Source organism: Pinus tabuliformis, chromosome 8 (assembly GCF_031772625.1).
Source record: "Pinus tabuliformis cultivar Carrire ecotype Pingquan chromosome 8, CPIR1, whole genome shotgun sequence".
NCBI lineage: Eukaryota > Viridiplantae > Streptophyta > Pinopsida > Pinales > Pinaceae > Pinus > Pinus tabuliformis.
This window is the reverse complement of record NC_142294.1, coordinates 1346191244-1346218303: the sequence shown is the minus strand read 5'-3', so window position 1 is coordinate 1346218303 and position 27060 is coordinate 1346191244. Positions and strand designations below refer to the sequence as shown.

The following is a 27060-nucleotide window of genomic DNA, read 5'->3' as shown; positions in this document are numbered from 1 at the left end:
TGAAATAAACCTAACAAGTAAAGACTATGTGTGGAACCAGAAGCTTGATTATGAAAGTGTCCTCTTCAGATGTCGATCGTGCTTTGAGACGGGGCATCTAGCCAAAAATTGCCCAAAAGCCTCTGAGAAAAATTTTGCTAGAAAAAACCACCACAGATCTACATGGTGGGAAGGAGCACAAAAAGAACACTACACTGTCATCAAAGAAGAATATTCTAGAGAAAACTCTGAGTCACAAGAAATCAAGGAAGAAGGAAACAACTCTCAAAGCAAGCAAGGAGAAAGCCCGCCCCAACAAATCAACATTTATGAGGATTTGAATACCGCAGAAAATAAATCTTCATTTAACAGCAAAGCAGATCTCCTAAACCAAACTTCTCCGACTATAGATCGCGAAGCTAAGACACCAATGTCCCAAGGACCAGAAGAGATGAAGGAGATGCAAGACAAAGGAAGTTGGAAGACCGTAGAGAAAAGAAAGAAAGCTACAACACCAATCTCGCCAAGAAAGACGAGGAGCCAGACAAGTAAAAATTAAGAAAATTGTAGGTCCGATAGACCAATTTGGTCTCAGTGGACGTTAACCATCATCATCATCATCAAGAACACTTGTAACTAACTAATATTAATTAATATCAAGTAATTAATTTCTCTTCTAAATCATGTAATTAAATTAAATGAATTACAACATAGTTTCTTTTGGGAGAGAAGAGATCGCTTCATGTGTGTGTGTGTGTGTGCACGTGTGTTAATGTGTGTGGGCAATACTTGATATAATTCCAATGCCTTCATCAACAAAGGTTGTGTTCCTCCTAACCTAGACCACTTATAGACTTCAACTTTAATTACAACTCCTCATTATATGTGAAAAGGAAAACCAATAAGGGATTACATATCAAATTTGAGTAAGAGAGTCAACTTTATAAACAAAGGTTTATGTAGAAGAGAACCATAAAATCCAAGGTTAAATTTTCAATATAATGCTCCAAAATAAAGCTACAAAAATGGTCAATTCCCCCTTCTCCATCACATAAACCTTATTTATACTCTCATAAGTTGTCTAAGTTCATTGGGAATAGAAATTAGGGTTGTGTAGTGTAACAACCTAGTAACTTGAACTTAGGAGCATGCAATTAATGTGGATTTATTATTTTTTCAAAAGTTTGGAATGCATACACACCGAGCATGAAGAATACATGAATGACGTGCATATACGGAAGATATGCACATACAGAAAAGTTAGGGATATACGGAAGATATGCGCATATCTTCTGTATATGCGCAATTTCCATATACGCGCATATCTTCCATATATGCACAATTTCCGTATATGCGCAATTTCTGTATATGGAATTTGTGCATATACGATGTAGATACATGAACGAAGATATGTACAAATTTCATATACGGAAATTGTGCATATACGGAAATTGCGCATATACGGAAGATATGTGCATATTTTCTGTATATCCCTAACTTTCCTATATGTGCATATCTTCCGTATATGCACGTCGTTCATGTATCTACATCGTATATGTGAAAATTATATTACATAAATTACACATATACAAAAATTGCGCATATACGAAAGTTATCTTCGGTATATGCACAATTTCCGTATATGTGCATTTTCTGTATATGAAATTTGCGCATATACGATGCAGATACATGAACGACGTGGTGTAAGCATGAAGGCCACTCTCCTTCCATCATGTTCAAGAAACATGAATGCTACCTCTCAAGAACTGAACCTAGGATCATGACACAACAAAATATTCCCATTGAAGGAATGCATAGAATAAGAAAACACCTTCATTGCTTCCGTGAATACCTTGATGAATCTCCTTCTCTCCATTTCTTTGCACACAAAATACAACCAAACAATTGATTTCCTCTTGGTCTAATTGACTCATTTTGATGGATCCCTCCCTAGTTTCCACCACTAACATATTTTAAACATGGACTCCCTCATAGGCTTGTCATGACCTAAGGGATTGTTTTTCTCCCTTTGTTCAGGTCACTCTTCCACAAGTCCTGTAGTTTAGTATTCAAACGCCGAACTACTATTTGTGGGTTCACAAGTTGTTATCACTCTATAGCATGTGATGGTTCATAATTCACACACAATGTATCTCTAGTGAACATTTTCCCTTCTTTTTTCATGACCATTTTCTTTGCATGAGAGCTCCAAGGTCCCTCCTTAGACTGTGGAGTCAAACAAGACTTGCTACAGGGTACACAACCCATGCTTAGGGTAACATGGTACCTCCTTCCCTATCCTTTTCGTAACTTCGTTGGATGTTGGGTAGTCGAACTAAAACATCATGGGTTATAAAATTAATTTCAAGAAGGATAGGAAAGTTAGCTATCCTCTTTTTTTTTGCTACCCTCCTCCTCATGAATTCTCATGGTCTATATCATATCAATCCTTCACTGCTTCATTATCTAGTGTTTAAACTATAATTACAATTATTTTGAGTATTTTTCCCATTTACATTTAGGTGTTCTTAAAAGGATCAATAACCTAATTAATTAGACTTAGAATTTCAATGGGGTTAAGTGTTGGGGATGTTAAAAAGTTGACGAGGTTAGAGAGAGAGAGAGAGAGGCTTAATTCAACTGAGTCTTAATTTCCCCTCAAACCTTATTAGGGCCTTGAGTCTGATACCTAACGATAAAAGGGGAAAAGGAGGAGGAGGTGAGAAAATGGTAAGGGTAGATAGTTAGGAGAGGGGAGTAGTGAGCATGAACAATAGGAGGAAGGGCTAAGTGGGAGGGTAAAGATGGACAAAGGAGATGATAGAGGAGATAGGAGAAAAATGTGACTTAGAGGGAAAGGGAAAATATAGTGGAATAAGGGAGAGTGGAGATGAGGGGTAGAAGGGATGGAGTTCTTAAATGGGTTGGGAGTGGAGGAGAGTGGATACGAAGGTTAATGGATATGGATGGGAAAGGATTGAGGGGCATAGAGAGTGGTATATATAACCAATGATTTGTGTTTATAAATAAATTCAACATACAATTTACATGCCAAGTTTGGGCCTCAACCATATAAATAAATGTATGATCTCCAACCCACAACAAACTATCTCACCAACCTAAATAAAATTTGCACAATAGCAATACAATTAATGGGAATTAAAATAGGGACGTTATAGTTTCCAAGGCCTGGGGACATATCCTTTCTCAAAACCACCTAATAGTGCAGTAACATCGATAATAATAGGATAATGATACTTTCAAGAGGTGATGTGTGGTTGTTTGAGACATTTGTATTGGCCCTAGATGGCTAGAATATTCCTTTAGTGCCTAGCATTCTTCATTCCACCCACAACCATGTATAAGGCATGAAGACCCATACCTACTGCTAAAAATAGTTATAAATACCTATATACCCAATTAGAGGAAAATAATTCCCTTAATAAGTCATTTGTGGGGAGGAGGTGAGGGAGGGAAAGAGGGAGGTGAGATGTAATGGACTAAGGACTTGAGAAGAGTTAAAGGATTGATGGGTAAGGGAGGCGGATTCGTGGGAATGGAGGAAACGAGGGAAAATACGTAGAAGGGTGAGGATAGGAGGTGATAATAAAATAAATGTCAATGGGAATGAGATGCAAAGCATGAAGGGGGAGAAGAGAGGTAGATAGGCAAGACTAGGCTACGACAACATCATGAGGTGTAGTGAGAGGGGAAAAGGGGAAGGAGATGAAAATAGGTGAAGGATAGATGGGTAGGGGTGGGGGGGTGGTGTGGATGAAGGAAGGAGGGAGGAGCCAATGGAAAGGGAGAGATAGGATGAATCGGAAGTTGGAGGAGAGGTGAGGAGGTAAGGGTAAGGAAGAGGGGAATGAAAAATGTTGTTTCTTAGGAGAAGGTGTAGGTGAGGGGTAGAAGGATAACTTATGTTTAAGGGCTTGGTAGAGGAGGTGAACGAAGAGAGAAAGTGGATGGACATGAGTGGAAAAGTTGAGAGAGGTAAGAAGAAGGAGGATATGTGAGACAAAGAGACGTGGGCACAAGGGGGTCGCAGGTGCATGAGTGGAGAATGAGGAGAAAGTGAGAAGAGGAAAATATGTGACGTGAGAAGAGGAAAAATAGAGAGATATTTGACGTGTATACACATTATTATCATGTCCATCTTAAACCCAAATCCATACGAAATTCAAATTTATTAAGGTATAATTTTTTTTTATCATTAATTTTATGCCATGTATTAATTCCTTAATATTAAAAGATTAAAAAAATTACACTTTAATAAATTTGATCCATCTTTGGTGCTTCATAGATATAGACTTAAGATAGATCTATGTTGGTTTAGTTTTTTAAATATAGTCATGGACATATGTACACACTAATTTATGATTTTATTGTTATTATTGTCCTAGACATGTGACAACATCTCCTATATACTATGTTGTAGATCATCTCACTACTATCTATGCAATGAACTATGAACACATCCTACATACTTCCAATTTTTTTAGTTTATTGTCAACCAATAAAAAAAACATTTTTCTAATATAATGGTTAAGAAAAACCATTAGCATAAATAAGTCTTTATGAATTTTCTTGTCATAAACTAAGCACACATTTTGTCATATGTTTTTATAAGAAATGTATAATTAAAAAGCAATTTATTATTATTATTATTATAATGTAATAAAATCAACAATTTTTTTTATTTCTAATTTTAATTCCAAAATATAAATGTAAATTTACTCTAAAACTAATGTAATTTTTAGTTTAAAGTTTATTTGTATTTCTTTTTAATGGAAGTATTTTATTATTATTGTTTAAATATAACGAAAGGCTTATGAGAACATCTCTACTATCATGGAGTCTATTTAAAGGCTATTACAAAATTAGATGAAGAGAGAAAAAAATGAAATCCACGCATAACTAATGCAATTTTACAAATTAAATCGATTATAAATACTATAAGGCATTAATACATGATAAACATCAAAATACTTATTTCATGAGAGATTCCATATTGTTATAATTGGAAAAATCAACTAAACTATAAATTTGTTTTCTACGAGAGTATATCCATCTTAACCTAGAATCAACCAAAAACCGAAAGGGATCAAATCTCTAAATGTGAAAAACTCTTGTTTAGTGCAAAGTTATGAAAGTTTTGTTCCTCTCATAGATTGATAGATGCTTACTTAAGATAGATCGATCTTGGTTTTTAATATTTATATTATAGAAAGGTGTACCGTGTAAGTTTCGTTTCTTCTTCGGCTATCTTTATGAAGTACTTATGGATACTACATAGCCCTTATAATTTTATTGGAAATCAAATCAAGGCAGACAAGAGTAATTAGACAACTTACCTACTTTTTATAACTCAAAGCTCATTCTTTCTTGTGGTCTTAGTGGACATTAATCATCATTGTTACAATATAATTAATTAATACAATGTCATGAATTAATTGTTTGTTAAATATAGTGTTATGAATTAGATATTTGCTAAAAGCTTCTTTGTTGTTAGTAATTAATTGATAAACATTTAAAAAACCATTAAGCTTAGGAGGTGTTGAAACATAAATTTGAATAAAATGTATTATTTTTTTTAATAAATATTTTTTAATAAACTTAAAATAAAAATTGAACTTTTGATTAAGAATTATTGTTTTTATTATTATTTTTTTATATTTCAAAAATATACTCAAATAATTAGAAAAATATTTAAAAACATTTGAACTTTAAATTAATTTATTGTTGTAAACGTTGAAAAGGGTTAGATTAAAGAAACCTAAAACCAATATTTCTCTTAAGCAACCAAAATTACACTAAATTCAAAGTTGTAACGCGCGCGGCGCACACCCAGGGCGCGGCGCATACAGGCCGAGAAGTAAACAAGCAGCAAAAGGTCGGTTGGAGGTGAGGTTAAGGGCGCAGCGCACACGCAGGACGTGGCGCACACGCAGGGCGTGGCGCACACATCCCCTGCCCCCAGTTCAAAGTTATAACGCGCGCGGCGCACAGCCGGAGCACAGCGCACACAAACTAGAGCGCGGCGCACACAGACAGAGGCGCGGCGCACAGAACCAAAGTGCCCAGAACGTGCCAAATTCACTCAAATTTTTTGGGAAGCACATAAATTTGCAAGGTAGGCTCTATTAACCCACTTTTTCATCAAATTTGTTAAAGACATGGTGGTTTTATGCCCAATGATGGAGATGAAACAAAACTCTTAAGGCAACCATATGAAGACACCAAGAGACCATTTTGCTAGGGTTGTGCAATTGTATTGTTGATGTCAAGGTCCCCTTTTCCCTTCCTTATCTTTTTCCCTTGTTCCCCTATGCCATTTTTCCTATCACCGCTGTTATTCCCTTTTCCCTCCTATTGCTCAATAGAAACCCCAAACCCTACCCTATCAAAAATCCCAAACTCCTCCCACATCCCTAACAAATTTCTCCCTATAACCCCTATTCCCATTTCATCACTCCCTTCCTAACATTCCCTGTTTCATTTTTTCCCCTTGGTAACAGATACTACAAAGGCACCCAACCTCACACCATCATCAAAGGGGCAGCCTCATCACAGCTCACCTTGCAGTCATGTCATCACAGCATTCATCCGAGTATGAGAGGGAGATATGCGCATACAGGAAAGTTAAGGATATACGGAAGACATGCGCATATCTTCTGTATATGCCCAATTTCCGTATATGCGCACATCTTCTGTATATGCACAGTTTCCGTATATGCACAATTTCTGTATATGGAAATTGTATAACGAAGATATATACAATTTCCATATACAGAAATTGCGCATATACGAAAACTGTGCATATACGGAAGATGTGCGCATATACAGAAATTGGACATATACGAAAATTATGCGCATATACGGAATATATGTGCATATACGAAAATTGCGCATATATGGAAGATATGCGCATATCTTCTGTATATCCCTAACTTTCTTGTATGTGAATATCTTTCGTATATGATGTCATTCATGTATCTGCATCGTATATGCGCAGATTCCATATACAGAAATTGTGCATATATAGAAACTGGGCATATATGGAAGATAATATCTTCCGTATATGACCAATTTCCATATAAGCGCATATCTTCCATATATGCACAATTTTCGTATATGCTCAATTTCCGTATACAAGAATTGCGCATATACGGAAACTGTGCATATACGAAAGATGTGCGCATATACGTAAATTGGGCATATATGAAAGATATGCGCATGTCTTCCGTATATCCCTAACATTCTTGTATGTGCATATCTTCCGTATATGCACGTCGTTCATGTATCTGCATCGCAGATGTGAAAATTTCATATACAGGAGTTGCGCATATACGGAAATTGTGCATATATGGAAGATATGTGCATATATGGAAATTGGGCATATACGGAAAGACATGCGCATATCTTCCATATATCCCTAACTTTCCTGTATGTGCATATTTTCTGTATATGCACGTCGTTCATGTATCTGCATCGCAGATGCGCAGATTCCATATTCCGTATATGCGCATATCTTCCGTATATGCCCAATTTCCGTATATGGGCAATTTCCGTATATGGGCAATTTTTGTATATGGAATTTGCGCATCTGCGATACAGATACATGAACGACGTGCATATACGGAAGATATGCACATACAGGAAAGTTAGGGATATACGAAAGATATGCGCATATCTTCCGTATATGCTCAATTTCCGTATATGCGCATATCTTCCGTATATGCACAGTTTCTGTATATGCGCAATTCCTGTATATGGAATCTGCGCATCTGCGATGCAGATACATGAACGACGTGCATATACGGAAGATATGCACATACAGGAAAGTTAGGGATATACGGAAGACATGCGCATATCTTCCGTATATGTCCAATTTCCGTATATGCACACATCTTTCGTATATGCACAGTTGCCGTATATGCGCAGATACATAAACGAAGATATGTACAATTTCCATATACAGAAATTGCGCATATACGGAAACTTTGCATATACGGAAGATGTGCGCATATACGGAAATTGCGCATATGCGGAAGATATGCGCATATACAGAAATTGTGCATATACGAAAATTGGGCATATACGGAAGATATGCGCATGTCTTCCGTATATCCATAACTTTCCTGTATGTGCATATCTTCCGTATATGCACGTCGTTCATGTATCTACATCGTAGATGCGCAGATTCCGTATACAGGAATTGCGCATATACGGAAACTGTGCATATAAGGAAGATGTGCGCATATACGGAAGATATGTGCATATCTTCCATATATCCCTAACTTTCCTGTATGTGCATATCTTCCGTATATGCACTTCGTTCATGTATCTGCATCGCAGATGCGCAGATTCCATATACAGGAATTGCGCATATACGGAAATTGTGCATATAAGGAAGATATGCGCATATACGACAATTGGACATATATGGAAAGACATGCGCATATCTTCCGTATATCCCTAACTTTCCTGTATGTGCATATCTTCCGTATATGCACGTCGTTCATGTATCTACATCGCAGATGCGCAGATTCCATATACAGAAATTGCGCATATACGGAAATTGGACATATATAGAAGATATGCGCATATCTTCCATATATGCCCAATTTCCGTATATGCGCAATTTCTGTATATGGAATCTGTGCATCTACGATGCAGATACATGAATGACGTGCATATACGGAAGATATGCACATACAGGAAAGTTAGTGATATACGGAAGATATACGCATGTTTTTCCGTATAGCCCAATTTCCGTATATGCGCATATCTTCCGTATATGCATAATTTCCGTATATGCGCAGTTCCTGTATATGGAATCTGCGCATCTGCGATGCAGATACATGAACTACGTGCATATATTGAAGATATGCACATACAGGAAAGTTAGGGATATACGGAAGACATGTGCATATCTTCCGTATATGCCCAATTTCCGTATATGCGCACATCTTCCGTATATGCACAGTTTCCGTATATGCGCAATTCCTGTATACGGAAATTGTGCACATATACGGAAATTGGGCATATACGGAAGATATGCGCCTATATGAAAATTGGGCATATACGGAAGATATGCGCATATCTTCCGTATATCCTTAACTTTCCGTATATGCACAATTTTTGTATATGGAATCTGCGCATATACGATGCAGATACATGATCGACGTGCATATACGGAAGATATGCACATACAGGAAAGTTAAGGATATACGGAAGATATGCGCATATCTTCCGTATATGCGCAATTTCCGTATATGCGCACATCTTCCGTATATGCACAGTTTCCGTATATGCGCAATTCCTGTATATGGAAATTGTACATATCTTCGTTTATGTATCTGCGCATATACGGAAACTGTGCATATACGGAAGATGTGCGCATATACGGAAACTGTGCATATACGGAAGATGTGCGCATATACGGAAATTGTGCATATACAGAAGATATGCGCATGTCTTCCGTATATCCCTAACTTTCCTGTATGTGCATATCTTCCGTATATGCACGTCGTTCATGTATCTGCATCGCAGATGCGCAGATTCCATATACAGGAATTGCGCATATACGGAAATTGCGCATATACAGAAGATATGCGCATATACGGAAATTGGGCATATACGGAAATACATGCGCATATCTTCCGTATATCCCTAACTTTCCTGTATGTGCATATCTTCCGTATATGCACGTCATTCATGTATCTGCATCGCAGATGCGCAGATTCCATATACAAAAATTCCGCATATACGGAAATTGGGCATATACAGAAGATATGCGCATGTCTTCCGCATATCCCTAACTTTCCTGTATGTGCATATCTTCTGTATATGCACGTCGTTCATGTATCTACATCGCAAATGCGCAGATTCCATATACAGGAATTGCGCATATATAGAAACTGTTTTTCGATATATATTTTGTTTATACTTAAGAGTCGTTATTGTATGGTAGCTTATGATAAAAATATCTACGGTTACATATTTGTTAAGAGACTTGGTAAGAATATTTTTAAAGTGATATTGGATTGTAATGTGTGGTTATTGTTTTTTTATCTAGTATCAAGTTTGAAAAGCATATGTATTTTTAGACAGATTAATCTTGAGGTGCGAGGTATAAGTCTTAAGATTACATTTTAAACATCAAATAAGATATAAATATAAAAGTAACTTAACTTATAAAATTGATAATTTGTAAATAATAAAAACAAAATCCGTTACAATTATTCATCAAAAGTAATGTAACATTGATAGAATATAACATCGCATCCACATAAGGATTTAAAATTCAATGAAAATGTTGTCATAAACACAAATATAAATTTATGTATTTTTATTCAAAATAGGTCCAACTATACATGTTTCTTTTTTACAAAATAGAACTTCATTTCCAACATAAATAATGGAATCTCATGCCCATAAATGACATAATGGAAAAGCAACATCATGATCGATCTAAAGTATGGGTCTATAAGTCACCCTCGTCCCTCTTGGCAATCCCAGGTGGATTTCCAAATTGATATCTCTGCAAAAAATTACAATAATCAATTAGTTGTAAAAATTGAAAGGCATATAATCAATTTCATTAATTCATGATGATATTTTGATCAAATACTCATTCTCACCGTGAGGATTTGAGGCAATGGGGAAGACAACCCTTCATGGGTAGATGGCGGAGCACTTCGTGACGGATATAGGCATGGTTCAGGGGTGCTGGATAAAGGCATGGTGGATTTGAAATAGGGAAAAGGTAGTGGGTGCGGGCAACGATACACCCCCACCGGTTTTACGATAGTGGGAATCATTGTAGGCTGGGGGATTAACCTAGGGGGGAAATTGGAATGTTAAGGGTGGACGATTGAAAAAATGAGAATGGTGGATGATTGAAGGGTAGGGGTGAGCATTGGGAAGGTATCACAGAGGTGGTTATAGGCATGGAAGAATTTATGGAGGAAAAAGGTGGTGGGTGTGGGCGATGATACATCCTAATTGGTTCAACAATAGGGGGGAGCACCCTTGGGGAGGATATTGGGGTGTTAATGGCTGAAGCAATGTTCCCAATGCTAGACCTTTTTTCAATATCATGTTCATCAAATAAATGAATTCGAAAATTTGGAATGTTGTGAGATGTGGGTCCCTCAGCTGTAACAATAAAAATAGTTCATATAGTCATGCAAATGTGTTGAACATGCTAATATATCGCATTTAACGTAAAACAATGCATAGCATGAAATTTCCATACCAATATTGGGTATAATAGAATCTTGCATTATCTCAGGCGCGTGGTCCACATTTCTTTGTTTTTGAGAAGATGACTCCAATTGTTCATCCATTCTTTTTTTCCTTGCATGAACTCGTCCAACCCTTTCAAATTGTAGTATATCTGTCCCTGATTTTGACTTGCGACCACATCACCTCTTTTTATTTACTAGACTCAAGAAACTATGTTTTCTCTTGGTAGTGATCTTGGATGGAGTTATAGTATTGAAAAACATTTTGTTGTATTCTCGACATGCTTTGTCTACCAAGTTGTTCAATGCATATGCCTGTTCCAAATTTGTAGGTATTATGGATCTCAATTTCTCAAGAGTTGATGAGTTAACACGTTTCATCTCATCATGTTCAGAGAATGCACTATCTTGTCGTACATTGGTCGATTCAACATTATATGAGAAATTCTATGAATTATCAATGCTTGTTTCAGTATGATAATTCAGATTGGGAGGAGAATCAAAGCATGGCGAAAGCTCTGTTTGGATTTATGGGACCAATATAGGTGTTTCATTCAAATGAAATAAAATTCTAGGCCTTTCTGTCATGGGATCAGTGACACCAGGTGCTACATTTTCACCCAAAATAGTGTTACTCACTAACATCTCAACTTTCAATACATGTTTACAGATATTTCCATTTAGGGCCCAATTGCAATTGCAGAAGTGTAGATTAGAACCCTTATATATGACATTGTACCAAATGTCACGAGTATCCTTATTTTGGCTACAAACCCAGTAGTCATTACTCTTTTCATCAGGCACACAATCTTCATTTGGGATTTTCTTAGCTCTACACATGGATGAATTCAATTGTTCCTGTATTTTTCTGGGTCGTACAAAACCAGCTTCTTTTAAATAGTGCATATGATTGTAAAATAATACAACCTTTCTCAACAAAACATAAATTAACCAATCAACCCTTCTGTAGCATGCATTGTTCTTCTCACATAGGTACCTTTCCTTGATATACCGATGGTAAGATTCAATGGCATTGTTCGTATCTTGATTTGAATGTGGAAAATTTCTGTATGCTTTTGCCCACATATCTGTAGAAAGAAATTTATTAGTTATATATTAATAAGTATGCATATGACATGAAAAATAGAGTCATTAAAACCACCAATAAGAAGCTTACATATTTGGTTGTTGGATAACCAAGTATTTCTAAAATATTCCAAAAATGTTTTTTGTTCAATGAATTCTTCAAATAAGCTTTCAACTTTCTTTCTCACAGATTCATCATCTTTACACATGTGCATGATTTCTCCTAAACCACGAAAAATGCGTATTTGGTTTTCCCTCCCTTTGACCTTGTTTCCAACATTTTTCAACCATGCACGATGAACATGCCACACACATAATAATACTTTGCACTTGATTGAAGACCTGCAATAACATAATTTTTAGAGAGATTATACATTAACAATATTTTTTATGCCTCTTATAAAAATAATAAACACATCACCTCAATGCTTCAATTTCGGTAGTAGCATCATCTGTGATGAAGGCAAGAACATGCCAATCTGGTTGCTCTTTGTTTCCAATTGCAAGTAAGGCCAACATCCATTTAGAAAGATCAGCTATAGTATTGCGTGATGATATCACCCAAGCTATTGGAACCCCATTGTGATGTTCTTCGAAAACCATTAAGGTGTAAAGTTGATACTGCATTACAAAAAATGTGCATAATTATATTTATATAAGATACATGCATTAATATGAGGTTAAATAAACGAATCAGATTTAGGATAAATATGTACTCACCCCATACTTATTTGTACTAAAGGTTGAATCCATTGAGATAATATTATTGTGAGAGTATTTCAGCATCATTGAACACATCCGCTTTGTTTGTATGCCTATGATAAAAGGGATATTTTCAACAAGATCTTGTTTTTGGTAGAAGAAAAAACTCTCTGGGTTTTCCTTATACCAGCACTCTACACTCTTTGGATCACTTTGATCTTTAACATACTCTAGCCTTATGATATCATTGCAAATGTTACTTATATCTTTTTTTGTCATGTAGGTATCTCGAGGTATCCCTGTGTATAACTCACCAGATCCATCCTTCACATCAGAGATGAACTTGTCCCATATCATTGTAACATTAAAACCTCTTTTAACGAAATGTTGGACACTAGATTGCATATCCCAACTTAAATGTGGTGCATAATTGAATCTCATGGACCTACCGATTGCATCTGTCCCATGACAAATAACATTGGATTTATCAATATGTCTACATCCAGTATATATTATTACAGCATCATCTGGTCTCATTTGAAATCGTCGCACAAAGAAGTGACATTGGCAACCAACTTTAATACTTTCATGTCGATTGTGGTTTGTCTTTGGATCTGATGATGCACTCCTAATTCTCCTTGTCGACTGTGGACCATATGAACACCAATAACTATACGTAAAAAAATTACTACAAATTAGATATAATATTTATGCATATTGAAGAAATTATACGTATCTTGAAAAAGCATATAGAGACTCACACACTATACTCCAGGAATGTTGAGTAATTGGTGTGTTTTATATCCTCTATTTTGTTACTTCGATGATTCTTAAGAAGAAATTGAGTGGGTGCACTTTCATTTGATTCCTCTCCACTTATGAAATCATCAAGTCGACAATATGGAATAACTGCAACTTGGTCCCCCTCAATCTCTGTCCATGTTAAGTCTTCTACTGAAAATTGTATCATATCTTCTGGGTCTTCAACTTCCAACTCGTTAATCCTCCCCCACTTATTCATTCTTAAAATACCTGTACAAATTGCATTGAAAATAATTTAGTTTGAGTAAATAATATGGTCTTGATCAATGCATAGCGTACTAAGCATGGAAGTCTCATTTTTTAGTAAATATTTTATACTTTTCACGTAAACCACTTTGGGATTAAGTAATATTCAGGGGATCTTAGATGACATTGTACAATAACTAAGATCATAAGAAATTGGGTCATTAATAAGCTTAAATATCTCTTACAAATTTAGACTAACCCATGTATGACATATGAATTCTTTCTGGAGGTAGGGCCACCATGCTATTGTCGAGGGGCGACTTGTGATGAGTCGCTGAGCTGGAATTGGTCAAAGGGAACTCCCTAACACTGACACATAAGATGGTGTGTTAATGGGTCCCTTCAAATAGGGATGAAAGGGAGAGACATACAACCTGTCCCCAACAAACCCCCCAATATCAAGAGTAAAACCACTAAAAAAATTTGTGAATTAAGACAAGAGGAAATCCCCTCTATTAAATCTTCTTTGAGAAAAAAATACACGATGGTGATGACTTAGTAATGTTATAGAGTAGGATAGGGACTCGACTAGGATATAATAGGATCAACTAGCTCGAAAAGACAAGACTCACCAAACCACACCTCAATTTGCAATCATGTTCCTCTAGCTAAAAAGCCAAAGCCTATAACCAGCGTCCTTGAAGAATAAAGGGTGGCATTGATTTGCATATATATTGATCAAAGAGTTTTTGAAGGATGACCTTACTTCTATGCAGCAGCTGGACTTTACATGTTGCCATGGATGATGAATTTTGTTCCAGAACATGAAACTTTTACTTCAGTATCGGTTTGGGTAAGGCTCTATTCTCTACCTCTTGATTACTGGCAAAATGAATTGTTGGCCGCTATTGGCAATAAATTAGGTCGTTTTGTTAAAGCTTTTGAAGCCACAAGAAAAGAAAAATATACTTCATTTGCCAAAATATGTGTGGAAATGGATTTATCGGGAGCTCTACTGGATGAGGTGATCTTGGAAGTTTTTGATGAAGTATGGGTGCAAACAGTAGATTATGAGCACATTCCGTTCAGATGTCGTAGATGTCATGAACATGAACACCTTCTTAGAGATTGTCCACTCATTAAAGTAGTAAGCAAGAGCAAAAATAACACAATGAAGGAAACATATAGCTTTCAGAAAGTGGTGAATCGTGGAAAGGGCGGCAAAAGAGGACCAAAACAACATCAAGATGAAGGTCAACAAATCAGTCAGAACAAATTCCAAGTGATTAAGGAAGATGAAGAGATCTCAAAAGAACATCAAGCAATGGAAGGAAGTCCTGCGGACAAGGAATCTGAAGAAAACCAGGAAAACACACAAGACATCGATTATCAGAAGGAAGCCATAATGAGTGATGCAGAACTGGAGATGGATCATGAAATGACCCAAAATGAGATGGACCTGGAGGATCATGAACTACAAGAAATTCTTGATAAAGAAAACCTAGATCTGGAAGGGTTTTTGATACAGGGAACCACGGGAGGAGTAGATTCGTTACCACAAGAAGAACTCAATAAAATACAACAGTTGTTTCTATGGAAATCACAGGCTAGCTGCTAAAATACCTAGAGTTAGTCAGATGAACATCACTATTCATTGGTGTGAGCACAGCGGATACCATAGTTCCTTAATTAATAGAGAGCCTCTCTTCTTTTCTGGGATCTAGGTTCAGGCAAGAAAGTTGAGCAGGCATGGAAGGAATCCTTGTTTTACCGGCAACCAGAATATTTACATTTTTGGTCCTCGTAGAGTAAAACCGCTTCCTTGGTGGTTTTTGGATGTTTGCATCGCTCTAAAGTGGGAAACGGTTTTAGCTATTTTGCAGCGATCCCATCCAACATCTTACACGTGGCAGATAGAGGGTTTGGAAAACTGCCCTCCATCGCACACTAACGTCTGGCCCGCTTGTTCGGTGCGATATTATGCTCTTCCATTGGATTTCTCTATGTGGAACAACAGTCAAGATTGTTCGTGTCAAAGGGACTCTGCCGGGGACAGAATTGCGGGAGATCTCGCGGGCTACCGAGGGCGAGTGGCAATTTTGGGTTATTTTGAATTCGGGTTCGGATTCACTGTTATCTTCCGTGCATGTTGAGCCTTGAGGTTGGAATTGGTGGATTTCAGGAGATTCACATGCGCGAAGTTTATTCCACCATTCGGACTCGAAATCCATTTAGTGTGTTTTCTATTATTTCATTGGGTCCGTTTTTGGAATCTAAGAATATGCCTTTTTTGGCTCCGATTTGCGTCTCATCCGTCAGAACTTTGCAAACGGATTGGCCAGTTTAGGCTTTTGTTTGTATTTTGAAGGTCTCACAGTTAAATTTGTGGGCCCGTGGCCCAGATGTTAAGCTTTTGGCTTGGTACCCAAGCCCTGAGTGGATAGTTGACTCTATGTCCCTCAGGTCTCTTTGGGTAGTTGTATTATATGTAATTTGTTTCTTTGTTTCTAATGAATAGAAGGTACAAATCTTGCTTCAGCAAAAAAAAGAATTTAAGTTAGTCGTCCCCATAATATCATTGTTCACCCTAGCTTACATACTTAATATTGAACAATGAACCAACTTAACATAAGCTGATGCACCCCGCATCTTTGCTTTATTAGAAGCATAAGTTAGAGGCTTATTTAGCCTAATAACACCCCTCTTTTTTAATTAAGTAGAATATGGAGAGTCCTTTACCAGATCTCAAGGTATGTGGTTATAGATGATAATGCGTCATTGAGAAAGGTAACTTTTAAGTGTAAAAGCATAGGTTGAGGCTTCTCGAGTCTAATACCCCTCGTTTTTTCGTTTTTTACATATGTATATTGGAGAGGTCTTCACCATGAGATGTCATGGTATTGAAAGTTGAGAGTGAATTTTTCAAAAAGTAATATTAAGTTTAAGTTATTGTGAACAATATATAAATTATTGTAGATATTCACCCGGAGTAATTTATTATAGCCTACATTGTCATTTTTGAATTTTTATTATTTAATTTATTTTTTGAATTTTAATTTTGTTTATTATTTTATTATTCAAATATTTGAAAATAATTTTAAAAAATAATAAGTAAATGGAAATATTAGTTATATGATTTAATAAAAGATGTAATTTATAAAATATGATATCAGAGAAATCTAATTAAAAAGCAGACTTATATTCTATTATATTTTATTTAATTATGAAACTTTACATACAGAAAAACGAGTATTTATTACAGAGTTTTTTTTGACATTGTATTCTAAATGGTTCTTATGTTATGCTCTTAAATCTAACTCTTAGATTCTCTACTCTACCACGAGACAATACAATGCTAGAAAGATGGAACCCCCTCTTTCTAGTGACCTCGTGTTTAACATAGTTTGATAATGATTTCAAATTAGGGTTTTCACATGTCTCAACACTTCGTTAGTGTTAAATACATATAAATATTTAAACCCATAAAAGAAAAAATGTAAGTGAATATAAAAATCATATAATTTAATACAAGATATAACTCAGGGGATATCATATAAAAGAAAACCTAATTAGAAGGTGAGGCTTATACTCTACTCTTTTTTATTTAATTATGGAAATACAAATACAAAGAAAGGGGTATTTACGATCGAGTTGCCTATGACATTGTTGTCTATATGGTTGTTGCAAATTATCTTTCTCCTTTGTTTTGATCTCAAATCCCACTCCTAGATGTTGTGCTCAACTATGTTTTAATACAATCCTAAAAAGATGGAACCCCTTCTCTTCCTAGTGACGTAGTATTTAACATAGCTTGGAAACTATTTAAGGTTTAGGGTTTTCACATTTTTCAAGCCACTATTAGTGTTACGGTTTTGGACCTTTTAGGATCTTCTTGAATGTCCACACGTGACTAACTCCACATATCTAAGTAATGGTGTTGATGCAACGTCCACTTGGTGCCACCGTATGAACAAGTTAGCTGAACTTGTGGGAGGCATAGCTTCTGCATATGAAATTTGATTAAGGTGATTTTCACATTGTTTGAAAGCTAGAATTGGTGTGTAAAACAACATCAAGAGGCAGAGAGCTATGCTCACAAAGCTTTCACTCATTTCATATCCCAAAATAACTTTAGAGGGCTTTAAATTCTAAATCTCAAAATTAAGACATATCATAAAATATGTCACAAAAGATAATTCCTCCAATTTTTCTACCCAAAAAATATCAAAATAAATAACAAGTTATCCAATAATTCATTTTAAATCAGTTAAAAAAAAATTCATTTCAATTTTTATTTGTAGAATTTATTTTAATGTATATTCAGGTGAAACAAGAATTGGAATGTTTTGTGTAGCATTGTCTTGTTATTCTTAATATGAAAAAGTAAAGTATTTATGTATTCTTAAAATGGAATGTGTGTCACTTTTGTGGTGAGGAGAGGAATGTGTATAAAAATAAATTACATACATAAAGCAAAATGAAAAATAAAGTGTTACTTTCCCTTTAAGTTAAGCTATGTGATCAATCAAACAAAGAAAATATTTTAGTTTGTTTTGCATATGATAAAAGGTCCTATGAAGACCTATTCGTCCTTTCCACTCTATAAGTAACTGGGCCTTGCGGAGATATCTTTTGTGACGGGTACTGGGGCTATGTCCCGAAAGAACTCGTGATGCTTCCAGCAGCCAAAAAATGAAGAATACTGGGGCTACATCCCGAAAGAACTAGTGACGCTTCCAGCAACGAAAAGAATCAACCAAGGTACTGAATGAGGCTTTAGTGCTTCCCACACCTCCACCTATAGGGAAAGATGCCCTAAAATTTGGCCAATAGGATACCTTCGTCTCATGGAGGCAATCGAGTCTTTAGCTTCTTGGTAATTGGTTATCAATACCGAGCACTATACAGGTTGGGTAGCCCCATATAGGACTGCACGCACTGAGCCTAAGCCGAACCCCCTCTGAATCGGGTCTCTGTGCTACATGGGTTGTATTTTTCGTGGACTGATTGAAGGATTTGAAGCACCCTAAAAGACAACTTCTATGTTTCAAAATGTAACACGACCATGGTGGCTTATTGGATGCCTACCCCCAACAGTCCTAACCTAAACTATAAATTATTTTGTGGCCCATGTGGGGAAATTTAGTTTGTTCAAACTATGATTTCTTTTACGTGTCTTCCTTCACTTATGGTGTGAAAAATTAAGCTTAAATAAACTAAGTACAAAAGGTTTTTACACTTGATTCCCTTTGTTCAAAGTTTAGAGTAGCTTAGTGTGTGTAGTGAAATGTGTGTGTAAGTGACAGAGTGAACATACAAAGTTTGTAGTCATGTGGATATTCGATGATCCTTTTCAAATTCATCTACTTACACTAAATTATGTTTGTTCCTTACCTGCAAATAAAATAATGTGTGGTTGATGGGCCACTTACTTCCTTCCTATTACACTATGTGAGCCTAAAAAGGGAGATGAAAAAATGAGTGCTTTGAGAAAGATTTCAGATGCAAGCCGAGGATCGTCTAAAAGACGCAAGGGAAGTAGGGGCTACTCCCTTTCTTTAATAACACCAGTTCCTAGTCCCAATGCTAATGAAGTAAAGATGCTTTGGTTAGTAAAAAATATGAGTGAATTATGGGCCACTTACTCCTTCGCTAATTAAGCTATTTGACTTGGGTAAAATAGCAAAACAAATTGAAAAAATGTGTGGATTATGGCCACTTACTTTTCCCCTTAATTAAGCTATGTGTGAAATGTAAAAATTTTAAAGTAAAGGCTAAGTAAGTGCCCTACTAATATTGATTATTAAAACAATCTGAACTATATGGAAAAAAATTGCAGAGGTGAAGGCAATTCACTAAAGGTTGCCAGTCACCCACGAAAGAAAAATTACAATGATTGTTTTTGTTCTTTGTAAACTGTGGGATTAGGCTATGCACAAGCGAGCGAACCGTGTGTCAATCTGCAAGAAAATGATAAGTGTTAAGCCAAATTATAGATATTAAGAGTGAGAAGATTATAAGAAATATGCATTATCAATGTTCTAAATTTAAACTTTTATGATTAAAGAACAACGTATTTTATAAATGATACTATACTAGAAATAATTTGACTAAAATTTACAATCTCACTAAAACAAATTAGTATTGAAGAACTAAAGGCAAAATTTATACCTTTACCATAAATTCAGTTAAATTAAATGACATCCTAAGCAATAACACAAGGCCATGTGCAAGAAAATTAAAGTAGAGTATAAAGAAGTATCAGAGTACTTTGTAAAATAAATGTAGAGATAAAAAATTATACTAATTATATATTATTAGTCAATCCAAAATGCATTATCTAATATTTTTTCTCAAAAATTTGGAAATGAGTGGATATTTATGGTAGGAATGTAGCTTGAATACAAAAGAGGAATAATCAAGAGACCAAGTCTACTAGAACCATTGTCCATACCAAGTGAGTGTTGGGAAGAGGCCATAATGGATTTTATTATAATTATACCAAAGTATGAAGGAACAAATTTCATTATGGTTTTGGTGTTTTGACTTACAAAGTATGTCCACTTTTATAGAAAAGATGCATCAAAATGGTTTCTGAAGAACAATCTACAAAGGAAGAAAATCACTGTCAAAGTAGAAACCCACCATGAAAAGCACTGCAGAGATGATGAGCAAGAGACAACCTTTAGAATAGTCTCATTCACCCCTTACTACTCACTCAAATTTGTTATGACACAAACACGTAACACAGAAATGTCAAATGTAGGGCAAAAAGGAAAAAAACATAACGGTATGATGTCAGTATATCCAAAAAATTGATAAATTTGATATATATATGTCAATATATCCAAAAATTTGATAAAATTGATATATATATATATATATATATATATATATATATATATATATCTTTGTCAATAAGAGAAAATTGGATAAAGCCACCGTATAAGATGACTCATCAATAGTATAATGATATATCTTATATATCGTTAAATCAATAAATCAGAATAAGATCCAATAAGACCCTTGGATAGTTGGTTCACTCATATTAATTTTGAAGCAGAAAATATTCAAATAAAAGAATTATATTTTTTGAGGCCTAGTTTAAAGAGATAATTATTTAGTATGACCCGTAATGAAATTGTAATGTTCCATCATTTAAATTATATATTTAAATATGATATAGATTTAATACATTAAATTTTTTATGATATATTCCATTAAATAAATTCAATAATCTAAAATTATAATTATCTCAATTTCGTTCCATCATTTAAATTATATATTTAAATATGATATAGATTTAATACATTAAATTTTTTATGATATATTCCATTAAATAAATTCAATAATCTAAAATTATAATTATCTCAATTTCACATGGTGAATTAAAAAATCTTAAAAAACAAAAAATCTGATTAAATATAAAAAAAAAATAATGCATCAAAAAAATTATGATGCATTCCATTAAATAAACTTAACAATTTAAAATTATAATTATCTCAGTTTCACACACTGATTTAAAAAATCTTAAAAAAAATAAAAAAAATAACAGCATTAAACTACATTTCATGTTAAAATTTATAATGAATTATATAAATATCATTAAACTCATCATAGAATTTAGGTAAAGAATTAAAAAATTAAAAAAAGAAACAACTTGTAAAATTTAATAATTTTAATAATTACCTTTTTAATTTTGGACAATCTTTTACAGTATTTAACGAAGGAGGAATTGCACACTATGAATCCTTAGTATCCTATCCATGTTGGAGAGGGAAAAAAAAATATTTTTTTCCAAATTTCTAGCACTGTTCTATTGATTGGTCTTACTGATGGGGATGAACAAAAATGAGTCTAATCCTATATCCAATATAATTCTATGTATAGTACTCAAAACTGTCAATGTAAGAAGTGTATGTATGAATTTGGGGTAATACTTTGAAAAACTGAACGCATTGTTCTTTGTCTTGTAAACTTCACTTGATTTGTCTGTAGATCTTCCAGTGTACCATCCACCATAGTTGTAGACTTCTAGTGCCAATAGTAACCCAAAAATGTCTTTGCACCATCCACACTAGGGAAATAAGGTGGTTCAAAATATATCTGACGCAGGGCATCACAAGAACCTAGATATGATGGACCCTTCATTTCAATGCTACCCATGGCTGTTACTACCAGCTGCTGATATGAGAAGAAAAACCTTTTCACCGCGGCTTCTATTGCCTGGAAGGCCAACAGAACATGTATTGTTGCAACATGATAAGCACCTGAAGTGTTATGTGAGCGAAGTCCATGTGAATGAAACAAATGCATAAGTGCCTCCTGGAGCCTTGGTCCACCCTTTGGATCAGCCTCAACGCCCATGACTTTGGGCACCAGATGCCTTAGTTCCTTGCATGCATTTGTAAGGTCTCTAAGGGGGGCAGACCGAAGGCAATATGCGCCTGCAAGCGTACTAGTGCTGCTAATTCCCAACTGTTGTTTAAGGTAAAGGAAATCATCTGGGTCCATCACTAGAAGAAAATTCACAATTTCTGTGAGCATGTTCCACATCCTTTCAACCATCCAACAGTCTATGGATGCTCCTACGAAATCCCCAGAGTCTATTCTTTCATATATCTGTGCAACAATTCTTGGCCTACAAATACCCAGGCCTCAAAGATCTGGAGGACATTGCAAAGTTTGGCATCTTCTAGATTATGGAACTGTTTATGTTGTTTTAAAGAGTGCAAATATCTTGGCTTGCAGATTCTATCATATTCAAGAAGAGGCTTACCTGACATATTTGGTTCCCCCAGACCTAAAGTGAAGGGATTCCTCTGCATATGGCCTTCAATGGCAAGCCATATTCTAGAAACCATAGCTTCAGCGCTTCTCCATGTACCCAAACGAGGAAGTAAGCTCTCTTCACTTGTTCTGCTAACCACAGGTAAAGCACCAGGTCTCTGCCATACCTCATGGAAAACTTTCAATGAGAGAACACCACTACTTACTGACAACTGAAGAGTGGGAACCTGCTTGTCATTTTCACAAATCATTGAAATCAACTCAATCTGGGAACTAATTAAGGATTCAAGCCTTCTCTTCCATTCCTCTTTGTCAATGTAAGTCCTTGTGTCACAGAGGACAGATGAAACAAACCTAAAAGTAATCTCCAATGAATGTAAGGCAGCCTTTACCAACCACTCTCTAGACCAACCAGGCCATTCCTTGAATTTCCACATGGCACTGAGCTCGGGGAGATGCACATACTACTCGTAACCCGCACACTCCATGGGGGAGGGATCTATGGATTCTTCAACAAAGGAAAAATAGGATGCCATTTATTTACAGGACATATTTTTTCCCTGCAAACATAACCAGGAGAGTAAAGACACTAATGCTCTCCATATACCATAATCTAAAAAGAACAGCATAATAATAGAATAAACACTAAAATCCATTTTAAACACTAAAATTTTGAAAACTGGAATAGAATAAAATGTTCTTAAATCCTTGATATATTTAAAAAGTTATCATCTACATCCGGCAAGGACAAAGTCTGTAAGTGCTTTCATCAACTGATTTTAGTCTGAATATCTAAAGTGTTAATATTTAATGTAAATAATGGCAACTCTCATTTCTTTACTTCTCCATTTCTTCCTATGACATCAGATCCTTCTGATGTTTCCATGTGTACCTCATTTCTTTGTTTCTCCATTTATACTTATTAGATCAAATTGATCTACTGTTTCCACTGTCTGTATATACTCACAGTGTTAATAACTAAACAGATTCCTTAACAACAATATTCCACATTTATTAGACTATGCAATTGTTTTGTGATTTTTTACTATGGTTTTCCATTTCTCCATCCAAACAGATGACACCACATTCATCTACCAATTCCACTGCGTATAATATACCTACAGTATTCATAATTCATTTGTATAATATAAAATTGAATGAAATGAGGATAGATGATTTGCTGTAAGATTTCGCGGATATAGGAAACACGAATACTTATTAATCAAACACTTAATTGAAAACTTTTACGATCCTAAAGTAGATTTTTGAGAAAAACAAGTCATTAGGAGAAAATTTTGAATCATAACAAAATTATAATTATATTCAAAAATTTAAAACTTTTTTATCAGGTTGGAAAAAATAAATTAATAAAAATATTTGAGCGAGGAAAAACTTCTATCTATTTAGAATCTTTAAATGCTTGCTTACGTCATTTACGATATTTAAATGCTTTCGGTCACAAGATATTTGACTAAACATGCAGAAAAAAGATTCTTTAAAACTTTAACTTTCCGTCCCTGGGAAGAAATTTCGATTTTCCTAACTGAATTTCCGGAACACGATTCTTCATTGCCTCATAAAATTTTGCGAGCGCTGACTTCATCAAAACCCTAATTTTTTTAAAATTCATCTAATCAAATGAAACTTGAACCTTTTATTAATCAAATTCCAACCAAAATAAGATTTTCAGAGCCATTTGGCTTTGGAATACTCCTTATAATTAACCGTGACCAGGACCGATGCTTGTGAGAATGATGAACAAGATTCTTCATGGCACCGCATTCTTGAGGAGTCAAATAAAATTTATTCCGAACTGTGAGTCCAGTTGCGATCTAAATTTGGCCATATATTACTACTCCAGAATAAATTTGCTATCTTTTACGAGACAGTTTGGCGGAGTGAGCAAATCGAGCTGTAATCTATGAATCTTTAAAATATATTTAAATCTTTAAATCAATCGAAACATGTTTTGGAATCTGTGCTAAATCAATTACAGATCATTAACCAGGGAAGAGTTCACAAAACATGAAATGTCGTTCTGAATCTATTCGAAATGCTAGGGCTTTGTCGCGTTGCATATGGCTTTTTAAAATACGGCTTCGAGGCATGAAAAGGATGCACACTAACCTTGCGAAAAGAAATTTTCGATCACCAATGGCCAGCTGCATATAGTTTCAAACTTTCAGTAAAAGCTCCTCTATTATTGAAATTCTGAGCTATATACTACATTTTCAAAATTTCAGTAAAAGTTCTATCATTATTAAAATGATGGGCCTTGGTTTTGTTCCTCCCTATAACCCGTTGGAGAGCCCTCACAGTTACAGTTCCAATTCCAGATCGGGTGTCGCATTCTGAATTTTATGTGTTGTGCGTTGATTAAATGGAGATTTTATGTGCTGAATTGACGCTGATTGCGTTGAATTGCATAATGCTTAATTGCTACGATCGTTTCACCTATTGAGTTTGTGCTATGAATCCAAATCACTGGAGATCGATTCCAGTCTTAATTACAGTAAATAAATCAAGTTAAAACGCAACCAGTGTTACATCTGATAGGAATTATAATTGCAGAAGTAAAATTTAATGAAGCATTTGGGAAATATATGAGATTGCCCTGTCTTGGAATGTCAATTGGGCTATATGCGCTGAAATTACTGAAGATTGGGAGGAATTTCGGGCCGACTAGGTTGCTACTGCCACTGCTAGACCATGCTGAAAAAGAAAGGTATGCAGGGGTATACGATAATACCTGTATATGCGCAAGACAGAGGTCGAAAGAGCATTTGAAATCTTCCGTCCTCGAAGCGCTGCATGCACTGAATCACCTTCTGTAACCTCTCCTCTGTTCGCCAGAGTTCAATGGTTGTAACCTCTCCTCTGTTCGTCGGCGTTCAATGCATGAATTGTCGGGAGTTTGAATTGCCTGGAGGATGGTTGGTAAGGTGTGTAAATGTGACTCAGGTTCGTAAATGTCCCTCATCAATACGCCAGAGTGGAGGCCAAAGTGGAGGCGGGTAGGGTCGATGGGAAGGAGAACGGCAGACGGCAGAGTCGCCGGAGCTGTGTGACCTGTAATCGTCGGAGAGGGATACATGCCATGATCCATGGTCGAGCATGTAAGGGCACCATGACGTCAAGGAGGTTGTCTGCCACTGTCAGAGGGTGTAAGGACATAGCATTAACTTTGCTATGGAGGTGGAAATAGGAACTGCCATTTTATATCCTTTTTTTATGATCCCTAGATTTCTGGCGGAGTTTCTCTGTACATCTCCTTTTTATTTCCATTAATTTCCATCTACCACTCTGACACTCCTTTTCTACCTGTCTCACCAAATTTCTACTTTTCTTGTATTGGCCTTGTAATTCCTCTCCATATCGAAGGTATGGATGTGATGGACTCTGACATGTCTGCCCATGAGGCATTTAAACATGCCACTATGGATGCTGAGTCAAATTTACATCAACCATTTGGAGTGGATTGGCGGGGTGGCATCCGATCTTTAGACACTTGGCACGCGAGACAAGGAGATTTTCCTGTGCCAGATGGTGTGCATGTGGCCCTCTATTTGCATGGTGTCGATCACGCGGGTTTTGGACGGCGATCCAGGGATCAACGACATTCTATTAATACTACCACCCCGCCACCTGCTTTGGTTTTCGACCATGAAGTGTTGATCGATTGTATTACCAGTTTGCAAAAGCGTGCTCTTGTCAGACAGTGGCATTTTGGGGAGCTAAGTGATGCAGAGATGTGTATCTAGGTTGATAAAAAATGGAAATCCATGCTGGGATACATGTTGACTGTGGTAAGGTTGTTGTGAGGTTGGTACAGTTTTCATTTTCTCAGCCAGGATGACCTTATGAAAATTAAGGCCATTCCGTGGATAAATGTCAGAAGCTTTTTGGCGCTTCACTCCTGGTATATAGGGTTTAATCCTATGAAAGACATGCCACAAAAAAAACTTATTTGGGTAAAGCTACCAGGTCTGCCTATTGAATTCTGGACAAAGCAAGTCTTCATGGACATCACAAATGCTATTGAAAAATTTGTATATGTTGATCCAAGGTGTTTGGGGGCTCAAGATAAAAGAGTCATCTGGATTCTAATTGAGAAGGAATATAGAGGTGGCTTTCCGGATCATATTGAATTGCATTGGGGGGAGACTCATTTTTCCCAGCATCTGGATTTCTGAGGGGTACCTTTCCGGTGTTTAAATTGTCACCGCACTGGGCATCTTCT

At 35.8% G+C, this 27060-nt stretch overlaps 1 protein-coding gene across 1 annotated transcript; it reads right to left on the bottom strand.

The window, feature by feature from the left end:
- Positions 1-22064: 22064 nt before the first annotated feature.
- LOC149240466 (nematode resistance protein-like HSPRO2) lies at positions 22065-25926 on the bottom strand. The gene is made up of 3 exons (XM_089370184.1): positions 25807-25926; positions 22810-23047; positions 22065-22567 (listed from the first exon to the last, which is right to left on the bottom strand). Exons 1-3 carry the CDS (start codon positions 25924-25926, stop codon positions 22065-22067), a joined length of 861 nt encoding a protein of 286 aa, XP_089226310.1.
- Between the last annotated feature and the right edge of the window lie 1134 nt (positions 25927-27060).

What these genes read in the sequence shown, in the direction of transcription:
- LOC149240466 (XM_089370184.1), bottom strand. Translation starts at nt 25,926, where the DNA reads ATGGATCATGGCATGTATCCCTCTCCGACGATTACAGGTCACACAGCT. An exon ending in ACTTTGGCCTCCACTCTGGC is followed by an intron (nt 23,048 to 25,806) that starts GTATTGATGAGG and finishes AATGACAAGCAG; the next exon opens with GTTCCCACTCTTCAGTTGTC. An exon ending in GGGGGAACCAAATATGTCAG is followed by an intron (nt 22,568 to 22,809) that starts GTAAGCCTCTTC and finishes ACATGCTCACAG; the next exon opens with AAATTGTGAATTTTCTTCTA.